Below are 16,536 nucleotides of genomic sequence, written 5' to 3'. Positions count from 1 at the left end.
TTTATGCAGCTAAAACCTGGAACAGTCTTCCTGAAGATGTGAGACAGACTCTACTTTGACAACGTTTAAATCCAGGCTCAAAACGGTTCTGTTCAGCTGTGCGTACGACTGAAAGGTTTTTATTCTGCACTCTTCTCTTTTAATGGTAAATTTATGATGATTATTTGTGATTATTTATGTTTTGATTTGGGTGATTTTAATGTCTTTCTTATTCTGTAAAGCACTTTGAATTACCTTGTGTACGAATTGTGCTATACAAATAAACTTGCCTTGCCTTATTTGTTTGTTTATCCACCGCGATCCCGCACCCTGAAACCACTCTGCACCTCTGTCTCCGACCCAGCTCTCCACGTCCGGTACGAACACCCCAGCCTCTGACCCTGTGACGCACGACCCGCTCCAAGACTACTGCCTCCGACACGTCTGCTCTGTCTACCTTCATTCACATTCATGTATCTGCACATAAACTTTATCCTAAAACTTTTCCAGAGTCTGTATCTTTGGACCCTCCGTCAGTCCCAATACTCGCCATCAGTTATAAATAATTATTCAACAATATTTCTGAAAATGCAATATAAAGCCCTATTTGAATGTGATTAGTTTAACCTACAGTCCCCTAGTAAATTGTAATAATTACGAACATCATCTGTGTTTCTAGTCCTGTGTGAATCATCCATGTCTGTAAAAATGTCCGTAAAAATTCCCACAAAACATGACCTACTATAATTCTGCAAACTCAGAGCTCCTCAGGTCATTCTAGTCCCGTGTGAACGCTGATGTCTGTAAATTGGCATGTTTTTCTGTGCATTGAAGGTCATAGTGATTTAAAATGTCTCTACGGCCCATTTTTGTCCAGATACAAACTAAATTAATTATATTCATTCGGCACGGACCATGCAGCAGTCCAGTTATTGTTATTCCTACAATTAAAAAGTAAAAAAAAACATAACACAAACTGCAGTAAAGACGTGACCTGGAAGTACAAACCCGTGTCGTCGTCGCCGTTGGCGTGGCAACCGAGGACCAGCTGCATGGAGCGCCTTTGGGAAAGTCGGGGTGCTTTTGGTGCAAAGTTTGTAAAGTTTGGATGGATTAAAAGAGAGACTACAGCTGTTTCATAAAAATTCCGATCATGTGGACGTCGTTCTGATCATGAGAAACAACGGAGTTTGACGCTACAGGCATTCTGCTAAAAAAAAAGTAAAATAAAAGCAACGTTGGCGACATGATGAATGAATAGTTTCTTGTCTTGTTTCGGTGTTTATCAGTCCTGCGTTTCCAGAATAAAGCGCATAAAAACAGGTAGTTTACTGACACTGCTAATCCCATCGAATGCACACAAAAATACACGGACATAGTGGGGTAATGTCAGTTTTACAGACGTCCCGAGGTAAAACGAATCCCGTGTGAATACCCCGGGCTTAAATCACACTGGAAACTAGCATCAGTGACTTGCCCAAGGACTCCACAGCAGCGTAAACAGGGATAACAGGGATTGAACCATAGACTGTACATAGAAATGGACATGAACTGAACTTACAACCTTCCACATTGAGACGAAACATATTCAAAGTTATAAACGATTGTACTTACAGATGTCAGTACCTTGTAGGAGCACGCCCCCGTTCTTCCTGAAGAGAGGAGTCCCCGACCACAAAGGAGGACTGCAAAACAAAGACGGAAGCAAAGTTTTTAAACCTGTCTCACCGAACATTCAGTCTCCTCCTCCTATTTTAGCCACGGATCAGTGCCGCGCAGAGACCTGAAGGATTAACTGAAATCAAACGCAACTGCAGTTTGATTCGTCACAGAAAATCTATTAGCAGATTACGGAGAAATAAATATTCCATCTACACTGGAGTCTTACTTGGGATAAAACGTATTAACTGTTTGGATTGGACCAAAGTTGTTCTGAAACGTGTGTGTTTCTTGCATTAGAACACAATTTCCAATTTTCTGTCAGTCGTTAAACGCAACTGAAACCATGAATCCAGCTTTTTTAAAGGGTCTGGCCGCTGCTTATATCCATGGAGATGTTATTGCTTTGCCTGTAATGTTCCACGGTAAGGCGTTAAATCTATTTCTATGAAGACAAGTCATGTTACAGGTCAGATCTGTGAAGAGATGACCGACCTTACAGGGAGAAAGCATGTTTTTCTAATGTATTATAAAGCAATAAAAACAAATGTAATTGGAGTTTAATGTCATACTGTGGTAAATTTCAGGCTGAGTAATAACGTTTCCATGGTGATATGCAGGTCCAACACTGGAAAAGTTACACAGTGCACGTTTAAGTTATTATCTTGACCTACTAACTAAATTAAAGTACGAAAAAACAAAATAAAACAGGAGAAATAGTCTGTTGTCATGACATTTTTTGCAATATAAGCATTGATAAGCATAATCTTGATTTCAAAATTCGTTCAGCAAATCAAATTTCAAAATCCATCGGGGAAAAAATGGCCTTTAGCTAAATTTCTAACAATCCTCCGGGCCTAGTGTCGGACCAGGCTAGCTTCATAGGCAGTTATTGAGGCAAGTATTTGAGCCCATAAGCCAGCGGTCCTGATTATAGTGATTAGATTCCCGGGTGTCCCACTGTTGCCATTATTCCCTGTGATTACCTCCGAGAATTACAGCCTCGCCGTCATAGAACCACGAGGGTAATTTCTCATGACAACCCCCTGCCCCCAACCCCCCCACCCACCCACAACCAGCCCGCCAGTCCACTCTCGCAACACTGCAAAAAAACCAAATCTTAAAAAAAAACAACGTCTTGGATTCTGTAGTTTTTGAAGTTTTGATTTCAATTAAGATCATGTCACACACAACAAATGCTACGGTTGTGTCGCTGGGCAAGACATTTCAGTCCATATGTCCAGGGCATCCAGCATAAAAAAAATCTGCCAAATGATCAGGGTAAATGACTGAAATTCTGAGTATTACTTGAGGTTCTTTTGATGATTTTAAAGAAGCGTCACATAACTTTTTTATTGCTTTGTCTGGCTTGTTCCACAATACAGCAAACGTATCTATCTTTTATTTATTCCATTCCGTTTATTTTACTGCTCAAGGCAATGCCTCCAGGTACGCATCATTTGTCATCTCCATGGAGACAAGCAAACAGTGGTCCCTTTACCTCAAAAGTTACATGTTACACAATGCAGCTTTAAATTTACATTGTTATCACGTCATAATGAGGACTAGAGGTGAAGTTTGCACTGGTTTATTGCAAGTGGTAGATTTTAAAACAGCATCTTGTAGTTAAAGGGCACATATTACATGAGTTTCTGATCTGTTATAATGTTATTTCCTCATCACAAACAGACCTGGGGTTGTGTTTTGTTTCATTCACATTTTTAACATGCAAATCCTGCATATTTAGGCTGAGTTCTTCTCTCAAACAAAACACTCCATTCCACCTTGTGATGTCATCATGTGGTAATACAGGAAGTGCTCCTCTGTGTTTTTAAACTCCATACACCTTCACTAGAATATTTTGGATAATTTCAGCCCCGGAATTGTCAATCTCTACTCAAAAATTTATTCAAAAAAAAAAAAAAAGTAGCTGCTAATGTGAAAACTACCACTTCATGACATCACAAAGTGGAACAGAGCATTTTGGGCTTTGAATATGTAGACCAGGGGTGTCCACACTTTTCTCATTAAGGGCCACATATAAAAACAAAGCTGAGGGCCGACTGAGGGCCATAGACTGGTCGTCAATACAGTGAATACTTCAAATCTGCATTATTACAAGTTAAACTGAACCACTAGACCTTTATTCATGCTCACATCCTCAATGGGACACATTAAATATTTGATATGAGCTTGTTAAAGTAGATTTTCAGAAATGTACAGTAAAAAAGTACTGTTTAAGGCAGGGGTCAGCAACCTTTTTTAACCTGAGAGCTACTTTATGGGCACTGAGTCATACGAAGGGCGACCAGTTTGAGACGCTCTTCTGAAATAACACATTTTCTCAGTTTGCCTTTAGTTATACTTTATTAATAATGATAAATGATAATCATCTATGTGAACACACTGATCATGTTGCAAGACACTGATCACATTAATGATTTCTCAAAATAATTATCAACAATGAGCAAGGAGGGAAACAGATATCAGTATTCAGCACTTTAACTTTACTAATCTTAGTAATTGTTACATTTCCAGATGACACTTACATCACTACATCTCATAGGAAAAGTGTCCCATTTTCACTATCCATTGACAAACCTTTTAACAAAACATAAATAATATACATTGCACCATGTTTCATAAAGTTATCAATTATGTAATGTTAAAGAAAAATAAGCTTACATATTTTTTAATAAATCTCGGTTGCGTTGTGTGACTTTTTCACCAGTGTCGTGAAAAAAGCCTGTTGTTTACCCAAAGCTGCGTTTAGCTCTGGGTTTGTTCTGCCCATAGTGTGTGTCCCCGTAAGTAGTTAGTGTGGAGTTTTGTGAGACATAGTGAAGTGTCCCTCCACATTGTGCCGCTTTGCCGTCACCACAGTCGCTCCTCAGATGAGAGGTTTCTTTTACTGTCTTAAATCGTTGTGAAAGTGATCTCTTTATTTTCTACCATGTTTTGGAGTAAGAAACTGCATTCAGCGCATCCTCACAGCGCTCGTGAGCGGAGCACTGGTTTTGTCACGTGCACAATACTGACCTTTGAAGTGAGTAGGTCAAAGTTCACCTTAACTTATCTAAACTTCACGTATAATGAACATATGTTTAAGATATTGTCATTTTTAAATCTATATAAACGCAAGGGTGATAAAAAAAATAGCAACAGAATAAAATTAAATTTTAGATGCAGCTCATTAGTGACTTGTGCTATTTTTAGAACCGGTCTGCGGGCGACTCATGTGGGGCTTGGGGGCGACATGGCACCCGCGGACACAGGGTTGGTGACCCCTGGTTTAAGGTAATATGGGCCAATTCACCTGGAAGCTTGAGGGCCAAGAAAAATTGGTATGAGGGCCACATTTGGGCATGCCTGAAGTAGACAGACAAGTAGCGCAGAATTATTCAAACACATAAGAACGAAACAAAACACAACTCCAGGTATGTTTTTGAGGAGGTAACAACATTATAACGTATCTTAAAGCGTACTATAATCAATTCTGCGTAATATAGGACCTTTACGTCAAATCTTAACTATCCAAATATTCCGAATTCAGTAATCTTAACAAAATCTCAACTTTTGCAGTGCACATTCAAATACCTCTCATCAGCCTTTGTCACACATTCTAAGTGTAGAAACGTTTTGCTGTGTCCCACATAGACACGGTGGAGACGCACGGAGCCAGTCGACGCGATCATTGCTGCACTAATGAGGGAGGTAATGACTGCATCCCTCACATAGATGGAGATGTCTGCTTTAACACGCTGCGCAAGACAATAGCCCAGCACTAAATCTATATATACAGGGACGAGGGCAGAGAGGGGGTGAGAGGGGGGGAGACGGGAGGAGAGGGGGGGAAAGAGAGAGGGGTTTTCCAGGTTGAGTGGTCTTTAGGTGGTCATTAATCAATGCTGCACTTTTTCCTGACACTGCTCAATTCGTTCACGTTGGATTATTTCACACGTGCAAACACTAAAGATGGCGGATAAGATAGCAACCTGTTTTTGTTTTTTTGATTTTAATGTAACTGTCTGGCGATACAATATAATTCTAATATATTTCTAAATCAAATTGCGATCTTTCAGACGAGTGCTGTGATAAGATTTACAAATTACGTTTTAAAGGGCCCATTTTACGCTTTTCTCTGATTTAGGTTATAATGTTGTTTCCTCTTCATAAAATACCTGGAGTTGTGTTTGGTTTCATTCGCACATGTTTAACACACAAACACACACTGCATATTTAGGCTGAGCTCTTCTCTCAAACTGAAAACACTCCGTTCCACCTTGTGATGTCACGTGGTGATACAGGAAGTGCTCCACTGTGTTTTAAAACTCACCTTCACTAGAAACATTTGGATGATTTCAGGCTTGGAAGTTTCAATCTCTACTAAACAAAAGGTAAAAGGTGACCGCTAACTACCACCTCATGATATCACAAGTTGGAACAGAGCAGTTTGAGTTCGGAGACATCCCAATAACGCAGGATTACTCGTTCAACAAATGTAAATGAAACAAAACACAACTCCAGGTATGTTTTCGATGAGGTAACAACATCATAACACGGTTTAAAGCTCACAAAAGGCACATTTGCGTAATATAAGACATTTAAAATCAGGATTTGGTTTGCAGTGCACATTTTAAATCCATGAGAAGTAATATCTGAGAGAAGACTGTTAAACTACACGCACTTCAAGACGATTCGTTAAGGTTTAAACTCCCCCTTTGACGTGAACATTCTTCATTCTATTACCCAAATTATCCTTATCCTGTTCCCCATTGTGACATATTGCACATCCTTCTGATTGAATACACTTATTTTGACTTGTAAAGGGCATTTCGTTTAGTATAATTGATTAAAAGCCTTCAGTTCTATTAAGGCGACATGTCCAGTGTTATGCAAACACAGTGAAGTACCCGGAAGCCCGTGGTTTCAGAGTGATGCAAATCCAGCACCGTTGCTATAGCAATTAACAACGCAAAACTAAATTAATATATGTTTTGAATGGGGAAAATTCTTCAAAAATACCACCTATGAACAGAAAGGTGGAACTTGTGAGTAGATACAGCTAAACAGGTTTGGAAATAATACTGCAGTTTGGACATATATACATCAAAGTGCTAAAAATCTGTCAATAGTTTAGAAAAATGTCAAGTACTTTTCAAATCATTTTCCAAACTCTCTGATGCTCCTACACTCCTTCGTTCCTTTTTGTTCTAATCTGATCGCCGTGTCTCCATCACAGCTGCTTACAACTTAAGTTTTGGATTTGGAGAGGATTTTGTCTGTTTTTGATGTCAGAAAATCATCAAAAATAAATAAAAAATAAGATGAAAAGACAAGAAAAAAGAGGAGGAGAGATGAACAGCAAACCCTCTCATCCCAGACTCGAAGTGAGCGCACGTTTCAGCCCCGAGCCACCTACTGTTGCCATGGAGAGTTGCCACACAGCGTTGCCACGGCGATAACATATTTTTCCTGCGCTAACGGCCTGTCTGTTTTCCCTGGCACCCCGCCCCCGCCGCCCATCACGCTCTCCCATCTCCCCCATCACCTCTCTCTCTCTCCCTCCTCTCTCATCCACCCATCCCTCTCTTTACTCCCCCTCCTTCTTCTCTTCCCTCTTCCTCCTTTCCCGTTTCCGCTCTCCTCTCTTCTTTCCTTCTACCTTTTCTTGTTTTCCCCCTCCCCTTTCTCCCCTCTTCCCTTTTTTCCATTCCCTCTCTCCTCTCCCCCTTCTCCATGTTTCACCTCACTCCATCTATCTCTCCTTTTCTTCTGTCTATCCTCTCACCCCTCCCTACACTTCCCTTCCTTCTCCTCTCTCTTCTTTATCCTCTATTCCCCCCTTTTCCACTTTCTTCCCCTCCCTCTCTCCTCTCTTTCACTTCATCCGCTTCTCTATAAATCTCTTTCCTTCTCTCAGCCCTTCCCGCCTCTCCCTTTTCCCGCACACTCTTTCTCCTCCCCCCTCTGTCATCATTCCTTCCGTCTCTTCTCACTGTCCTCTCTCTCATCCTCCTCTGTCTGTCTTCTCTTTCGCTCTCTTTCCTCCCTTCACTAATCTTTATCTCCTCTCCTCTCTCTCCTTTCGTCTCTCTCATCCTCTCCCCCTGTCTCATCACTCCTTCCCTCGCTCTCTCTTATCTGTCCTCTCTCTCTATCTTCTCTATCCTCCCTCACTCTCCTCTTCTTTCTCCGCTTTCCTCTGTCGCTCTCCTCCCCTTCCCTCCCCTTTTTTCTCATCACTCCTTCCCTCTCTCTCCTCTTCCCTCCTTCCCCTTCCCTTCTTTCTTCTCTGTCCTCCCTCTCTCTCCTCTTCTTTCTCCGCTTCCCTCTGTCGCTCTCCTCCCTTCTCTCTCCCTTCTCTCCTCTCATCACCTTCCCTCCCCTTTTTTCCCATCACTCCTTCCCTCCATCTCTCCGCTCTCCTCTTCCCTCCTTCCCTCTCTCTTCCCTCCTTTCCCCCCTCCCTTCTTTTCTTCCCTCTCCTCACTCACTCGCGCCAACAAATGGCTTCACAGCGCGACAGCACCTGCCTGATATATACTACGTGTGTTGCCATGGCGGCGTTCCGGTTACCAGGGCGACACGGTGCGTTCCTGTCACCAAGGCAACCCCGTGAGTTTATTTAATGGAGGGAGACGAGCCACAAAAAATGACAAATTTACAAATAAATGTATCGTAGCACATAGATCAATGGCGCAAAACCCCAGCAGAATCCCAATAGGAGAGAGGGAATAAGTAAAGGGAAGTGGAGGATAGGAAAAGGATAATCAGCAAGGAGGTAGGAGACAAAGAAGGAGACAATATAACAAACCCTAATGCCGACGAAGGAGGAGGATGAAGGGGGTGAACATGGTTGAAAAGAAAAACGCAGAGTACAGACTGGAGACAAGGTCAAGTTTTGAAACATCTCCAAAGGCCGTGGAGAACAACCGACAACCGAGCCGAGATCCTGTGGGACTTCAGATCCAGACTGCCAGAACGGAGACGGACCAAGTGGACACTGCGGCGATGGATAAACAACAGAGGAAAGCCATCGTGGTGGACATCGGGGGAAAGGAACATGAGTAACTAGAGAAAGTGGGGGGTTGGACAAGAGCTGGAGAAGGTCTGGAAGGTCAGTGGTGCTCGTGGTCATTAAAGTATTCGGAGCAGGAACCCCCAAATTGGAGGAGTGGCTACGGCAGATCCCAGGAAAAACATCAAACATCTCAATCCAGAAACGTGGAGTACTAGGAACAGGGAAGTACTGCACAGAACCCTCAAGCTCCCAGGCCTTTGGTAGAAGACTTGAGACTGGAAAAACGATGGGACAGTGTTGAAATTTGGTGTCACGATTATCATGGTCAAAGTAACGATTATATCACGATAATAAAGTTGCTGATAGTTTAAAATGTTATGGATATGAATAATTATAACTTAAATCTTATGAACAATTTCCATGTTTGAAGAACCGTTATCGTATTGTACTTTGTTATCGGTGAAAACAACCACGAGTTAGCGGGGAATATTCTGGATGAGCTGGGCCGTCAACAGAAATTTTGGGGGCCAGGGGCAAAAAGTCTCACATGGGCCCCCTCTAATACAAAATAGTGGAAAAAGAGTCAGATTCTGGACTCCTAAACCCCCGGGACAACAGACCTCTTTGTCCCCCCCCCCGCATTGACTTGTCCCCCCCATTTTTTTTGGTGATTATCTTTGTTGGCGATAATCACGATTCTATAAAATGTCCCACAGATTATTATTGTCGACCATTTTTATCACGATAATATTATTGTTTATTGTCCCATTCCTAGATAAGACCACAGAAATAAACAAAATAATATAATAAAATGAATCCTATTACATGGGATTCGGAATGATGAATAATTAGTATAAAAAAAAATAATTAAAAAAAAATTGCACCGTTGCCATAGCGATAAACAATTTAACTAATTACATACACTTTAACTAAATATTATCTCTTCTGAATGGGGAAAAAGTCCTCAAATTGCACGTCACAGGAAGCCGAAAACCATGAACAGGCGCCATTTTGAGGACTTTTGACCATTCACAAGATATAACAATTTGCGCTTTAACTGTTAATTACCATGACGACAACCCTCATCTCGCCACACTCTGAAATTCACGGAAAGGACGGCGTGGGGGAGGCAGGACACGAGGTATTGGGAGTAAAAAGAATGAAGTGTGCTACAGAAGTACGCTCCTCCCAGCTCCCTTGATACTACCTTTCCTCCCTCCCTCTTTCTCTCGCTCTCTCTTTTTCTACCTCCACCCCTCCCTCTCTCCTCCCTCGCTTCTTCCAGATGCTGAGAGGTGTGAAGGAATGCACGGCGGAGCTGACCTCTTACCTCGCATGCTCTCCTCCTCTCGTTTTCTCTCTCTTTCACACACCTTTCCTTATACGTTCGAGAGGACTCATTAAAACTGTGCATATGTTCACAAAAATACCGGGAAATAATTGGCATTTTTGTTGATTTTTTTTGAGTAATTACACGCTAAATTAATTGCGTAATCTTAATCCACATCCTCATCCAAACCTTCAAAATTTAAAACTGTCTTAAAATTTTATAAATGGCTTCTTCTGATACGTTCATTGATCAAACAAATCCTCATCTTATATAAAGCTTCTTACTCTACACCTCCAACTCCTCTCTCTCTCTCTATCCCTCTCTTTTCCCTTTTTATCGCGCTTTCTTCCCATCTCTCAAGCTCTACCTCCCTCTCTATATCCTCTCTTTCCAATTACCCCTCCCCGTTCCTCCGTCTCTCTTTGATACTCTCTCATCCTCTCTCTTTCCGTCTTTCCATCTCTACCTCCCTCCTACCCCTCTCTAGTTCTACCTCCTTCAGTCTTTCTTTCTTCCTTCTCTCCGCACCTCTGTCAAGTTACTTTCTTTCCTTCTACCTCTCTCTCTCACCTACCCTCCCTCTTTTCCTTTCTCTATCTCTCCATACTTTCCTTTATTTGTCTGAATTACCTTCTTCCCCTCTCTGCTCATCTCTCTCTCTTCCCCCTCTCTCTATCTCTCCATTCCTTTCCTTCTCCCTTTCTCACCACCTCCCTCTAATTACTCCCTCGCTCCTCTCTCCTTCTCTCTCTTGCCCTCTATCACCCCCAACATTTCTCTCTCTTTCTGTCTCCCTCTCACCCCACCTCTCCCTCATTCTCTCTCCCTATTCCTCTCTCTTTCTCTCTCTCAGTCTCTCCTCCCACCCTCCCCCTCTCTCTCCCTTATTTCCCCACATCTCTCTCCACCTACCTCGCCTCTCCCTCATCCTCCCTCTTTCTCTCTCTCTGTTTTTCTTCCCACCCTCCCTCTCCGTAATTTTCCCACATCTCTCTCCAACTACCCCACCTCTCTCTCATTCTCTCTCCCGTTCTCTCTTTCTGTTTTTCTTTCCACCCTCCCTCTCCCTCATTTTCCCACATCCATCTCCAACAACTCCACCACTCTCTCATTCTTTCTCTCTATTCCTCCCTCTTTCTGTTTCAGTCTCTCCTTCCTCTTTCGCTCTCTCCCTCATTTTCCCCACATTTCTCTCCAACAAACCCCCCACTCTCTTATTCTCTCTCTGTCTCTCCATCTCTACCTCCCTCCTCCCCCTCTCTCTAGTTCTACCTCTTTCAGTTTTTTCTTCCTTCTCTCCCCTTTCCTTCTACCCTTCTCTCTTTCTGTCTCCCTCCTCTCGCTCCAATCACCCTCTCTCTTTCACCCTCCCCATTCTTTTATTCTCTCTCTCTATCCCTCTGTCCTTCTCTCTCTCTGTTTTACCTCACACCCTCCCTCTCTTTCTCTCCCTCATTTTCCCACATCTCTCTCCAACTACCCCACTGCCTGTCCTCCCTCTTTCTCTCTCTTTCAGTCTCTCCTCCAACCTCCCCTCTCTCTCTTGCTCATTTTCCCACATCTATCTCCAACTTCCTTCTCTCCCCACCTCTCTCAAATTACTTTCTTTCCTTCTACCTTTCTCTTTCTGTCTCCCTCCTTTTGCTCAAATACCCTCTCCCTTTCATCCACCACTCTCTCATTCTCTATCCCTCCCTCTCACTTTCTCTCACTCCCTCATTTCCCCACATCTCTCTCCAACTACTCCTCTGCCCCTTCTCCCTCTTTCTCTCTCTCCCCCCCTCCTTCCCTCCCTCCCTCACGTGCACAGTGGATACCCCACCTCTCTCTCATTCTCTCTCTATCCCTCCCTCTTTTGCTCCATCTCTCTCTCTCCCTCCCTCCCTCCCTCCCTCACGTGCACAGTAGCTACCCCACCTCTCTCTCATTCTCTCTCCCTCCCTCTTTCTCTCCCTCCCTTTTTCTCTCTCTCCCTCCCTCACGTGCACAGTGGCTACCCCACCTCTCTGTCATTCTCTCTCCCTCTCTCTTTCTCTCTCTCAGTCTCCCCTCCCTCCCCCTCTCTCTCCCTCCCTCTTTCTCTCTCTCAGTCTCCCCTCTCTCCATTCCTCCCTCCCTCACGTGCACAGTGGCTACCCCACCTCTCTCTCATTCTCTCTCTCTTCCCTCCCTCTTTCTCTCTCTCAGTCTCCCCTCCCTCTCTCCCTCCCTCCCTCACGTGCACAGTGGCTACCCCACCTCTCTCTCTCCCTCCATCTTTCTCTCTCTCAGTCTCCCCCCCTCCCTCTTTCTCTCCCTCCCTCCCTTACGTGCACAGTGGCTACCCCACCTCTCTCTCTCCCTCCCTCTTTCTCTCTCTCAGTCCCCCCCCTCCTTCCCTCTTTCTCTCTCTCCCTCCCTCCCTCCCTCCCTCACGTGCACAGTGTCTACCCCACCTCTCTCTCTCCCTCTTTCTCTCTCTCAGTCTACCCTCCCTCTCCCTCCCCCTCTCTTTCTCTCCCTCCCTCCCTCCCTCCCTCACGTGCACAGTGTCTACCCCACCTCTCTCTCTCCCTCCCTCTATCTCTCTCTCAGTCCCCCCCTCTCTCCCTCCCTCTTTCTCTCCCTCCCTCCCTCCCTCCCTCACGTGCACAGTGTCTACCGGCAGGCGTGCGCTGACCCTTGCCGCGTGAGTTATTATGATGACCAAAAAAGAAAAAAAAAAAAAGAAAAATCCTGCAAAGCGCAAAACCACAAAAGCAGCAGAGGACAAAACCGCGTCATTGCACCCTTCCTCTCACCGCTGCCCCCTACTGACACCCTGCCACCGCTCTTTATTCAACCCTTTCCCCCTGCACCTTCTCTGTATCTTTCATTCATCTTCCACTTTAGATTTCAGGGCTGCTTCAGACAGTCCTTGACCTTAACATAATAGGCAGCATTCACAGGCATTACGCTCTATAACATCATATTCTTGGGATGAGAGACACTTGAGGAGAGATAGCGAGCTGTATTGATTGCGCTCGCAGAGATCACACAAGCAACTAAATAAAACGGTTAGAGACGCGTTGTTACCGATGAGTTAATTTTTGATGAGTGTTGTTTTCATCCGAGAGAGCTTGAGGTAAAATGTGAGCTGTGAAAAAATAGTCTCATCCAGGCTATAGAAGAGTGAAGAGTGAAGAACAAAGTGGAGATTTGTGTAGTTTTACTTTGCATTCAGGCCTGTCATGAATATATTATGAATGGAACTATCATTTTTGTGGGTCGATGTCTGTCGTCTGGCTTTTTTTTGTTGTTGTAATTGGACATTTTCGGTTATTTTTTCTGGAATATGGTAAGATTTGTGCTGTAGAAGGTGGAATTATGAGTAAAATTACCCAAATTAATTACATAAGTGTTGCATTTTGCTATTGATTTACACAGATCAACAATTTATTTTTTTATTTATTTTATTTTTATTTTTTATTTATTATTTTTTTATTTTATTTTTATATTTATTTATTTTAATTTTGCTTTATGGTTTGGTTTCATTATAATCGTTTATCGTCCATATATCGCACTTCAATATTTGTTATCGTTACAGGACTATTTACATACTTGAAGTTAAAGTTAAAGCAATATTTAATTTTTCTCCTCCCTGTCTCCATGGAGATGTTATTGAAATGTTCCACTATTTGGCATTAACTTATTTATTTTCCATTATCTTCCATTCAATTTTATCGTTTATCGTCCATATATCGCACTTCAATATTTGTTATCGTTACAGGACTATTTACAAACTTGAAGTTAAAGTTAAAGCAATATTTCATTTTTCTCCTCGCTGTTTCCATGGAAATGTTATTGGAATGTTCCACCGCTTGGCATTAACTGATTTATCTTCCATTCAATATTATCGTCAATATATCGCACTTCAAAATTTGTTATCGTTACAGGATTATTTGCATGAAGTTAAAGCTGCAATATGTAATTTTACTCCTCCCTGTCTCCATGGAGATGTTATTGGAGTGTTTCGCCATTTGGCATTAATTTTTTATTTATTTATTTTTTACTTCCATTTATTAAATTACAGTTGATTTTATTATAATGAATAATTATAATTTTAATATTATGAATAGGTTCCATATTTAAACAACTGTCATATTCAATTCAAGTTTATTTAAAACAACATCAGCTGCTCAAAGTGCTTCATAAAAACAGATATACAGAAAATATTTGGATGCAGTGGTCCCTCGTTTATCGTGGGGGTTATGTTCTAAAAATAATCCGCAATAGGCGAAATCCGCGAAGTATCAGCTTTATTTTTTACAATTATTCAATATGTTTTTTGCTGTAAAACCCCTCACCACACACTTTATACACTTTTCTCACACAGGCATTAACATTTTCTCACATTTCTCTCTTGTTTAAACTCTCTCAAAGTTCAAACCTTCGTAGGCGCCTTTGTCGGTGCAGAACGTTTCATCGACATTGTGGGTTTTGTCGGGGAGAAAACTTGCAAACATACAGCACTTCAGAGTCACACTGCGATCCAACACTTATGTAAATTTGTCTGAACACATTCTGTACTGTACAGGAGACACAGCACGGAGGAGACTGATGGACAATGGTCTACAGTCCAACAGCCAATCAGGACGTAGAACACAATACACTTTCATACGCTGTAAAAAAAGCATGAAAACTGGACTAAAACAATCAGCGAAACAGCGAGACCGCGAAAGGTGAACCACGTTATAGCGAGGGACAACTGTACATAGGAAAATAACAATAAAACACCAAGATATCCTGTCTGGCTAGTATTAAATGCCAGGGAGAAGAGGAAGGTTTTCACTGAGAGGATCTGTATTGTACTTTGAAAATGTGAAAACGACAATAATCTAGAAGAGATCATCATGGAAAAGTCGTTTTTTCTGCACATTCTGGAGATATACAGGAGATAATCTTTGGCGTTGGCGATTATCACTATTTATATCAACTATTATGTCCCACAAACAATTCTAGTCCCTAATACACATACGTAATACTACAGTGATACTTGGCGTGGTGCGTTTTGCAGTATCAGGTTATATGGAAACAAAAAGTACACGTCTTTCGATAAGCATTAATTATAAGTCAAACAAACACCGCGTTTCTTGAACATTTTAGCATTTTCAAATCTCAATCCTTCACTTAATTCACACGAGAACGACAAGATTTTCAGATATTCCGCTACACTAATAACTGTCATGTTTTGAGCTTGTCTTGTTGTAGATAACTTCAGCCCGGCCTGCGCTCAAACTCCGTCAAACGCCTCTCGCCTCCTCACAAGTTAAAAGGCTATAAGGGCTAGCTCTCTATGTTTGGCGCAGCCCATTAGAAGTAAATGGTGCATACGCTACACGCCGAGCCTCTACTGTAAACTGCTGCTGGGAAATTTCAAAAGCACACAGTAAATTCTCTTTATTGATCTGGTACCTCCGCGCTGCCCCGAGAATGTGCAAAAGTCCGCTTGAAGGGACAAGGAACACCTAAGAATCAATCACAGGTTTAAAAAAAAACTCGTATGTTTTGGGCAAATTGTGGAGAACTGTAAATATGAAGCGGGGGGAAAAAGGACCAGAGGCAACAAAGAGGCTGTTGTCAGGAGCTGTTTACTGCAAAGTATTTGAAAATAAAGTATTGACAATATGGAAGAAAAATGCAGGATGGAAGATTACATAAATTACGTAAGAATCCAATTGAAGGAGCCTTTAGCTGTCCGAGAAATACAGCGGCGTTGTGAAAAACTCTATTAACTAAAGAATCAGTTTTACAAAATCCATCAAATATACTTCAACCAGACATGATTCAAACTGAGAGATGAGATTAGTGCAGACGGATTAGTGAGGGTATCATTTGTTAAAGGTCCACTGTGTAACATTTCCGGCAGGGGTCCAATAGCTTCTTCATAGAGGATGATATTGCTTTGTTCCGCGGGAGGGTATTTTATTTTATTTATTTATTTGATAGAGACAGAGCATATTAATGAACATGTGTAATTACAGTGTGAAGCCAGATCGCAGCAAAGATGCGAGCACAAAAAATAATAAAAGGTCAGTTAAAAGTGCCCACGTTAAACCAGTTTCGCATTTGTGTTCAATTCTGACGTGTAACCTGACCTGGCGGTAGTACCTGGAGATAGAAAAGTTAATCACGGGGGTTATGTTCTAAAAATAACCCGCAATAGGTGCAATCCTCGAAGTATCAGCTTTATTTTTTACAATTATTCTATATGTTTTTTGCTGTAAAACCCCTCACCACACACTTTATACACTTTTCTCACACAGGCATTAACATTTTCTCACATTTCTCTCTCGTTTAAACTCTCTCAAAGTTCAAACCTTCGTAGGCGTCTTTGTCGGTGCAGAACGTTTCATCGACATTGTGGGTTTTGTCGGGGGGAAAACAAATTGCAAACATACAGCACTTCAGAGTCACACTGCGATCCAACATTTATGTAAATTTGTACAGGAGACACGGCACGAAGGAGACTGATGGACAATGGTCTACTGCCCCTTAGCCAATCAGGACGCAGAACACGATGCAC

At 42.2% G+C, this 16,536-nt stretch overlaps 1 protein-coding gene across 2 annotated transcripts in view; it reads right to left on the bottom strand.

Moving 5' to 3' along the window:
* Positions 1 to 16,536, bottom strand: part of ches1 (checkpoint suppressor 1) — a 148,408-nt gene that overhangs the window by 29,540 nt on the left and 102,332 nt on the right. Inside the window, exon 4 of one of the 2 annotated variants that reach the window (XM_033990645.2) lies at positions 1,594 to 1,664. In XM_033990645.2, coding sequence (XP_033846536.2) covers positions 1,594 to 1,664 — 71 coding nt within the window. The remainder of the gene's footprint in view (positions 1 to 1,593; positions 1,665 to 16,536) is intronic. The other variant, XM_055232300.1, reaches the window with a different exon arrangement.

Source organism: Periophthalmus magnuspinnatus, chromosome 24 (assembly GCF_009829125.3).
Source record: "Periophthalmus magnuspinnatus isolate fPerMag1 chromosome 24, fPerMag1.2.pri, whole genome shotgun sequence".
Taxonomy (NCBI): domain Eukaryota; kingdom Metazoa; phylum Chordata; class Actinopteri; order Gobiiformes; family Gobiidae; genus Periophthalmus; species Periophthalmus magnuspinnatus.
Note: the sequence above shows the minus strand (reverse complement) of the source record. Positions and strands in the feature narration are given on the sequence as shown.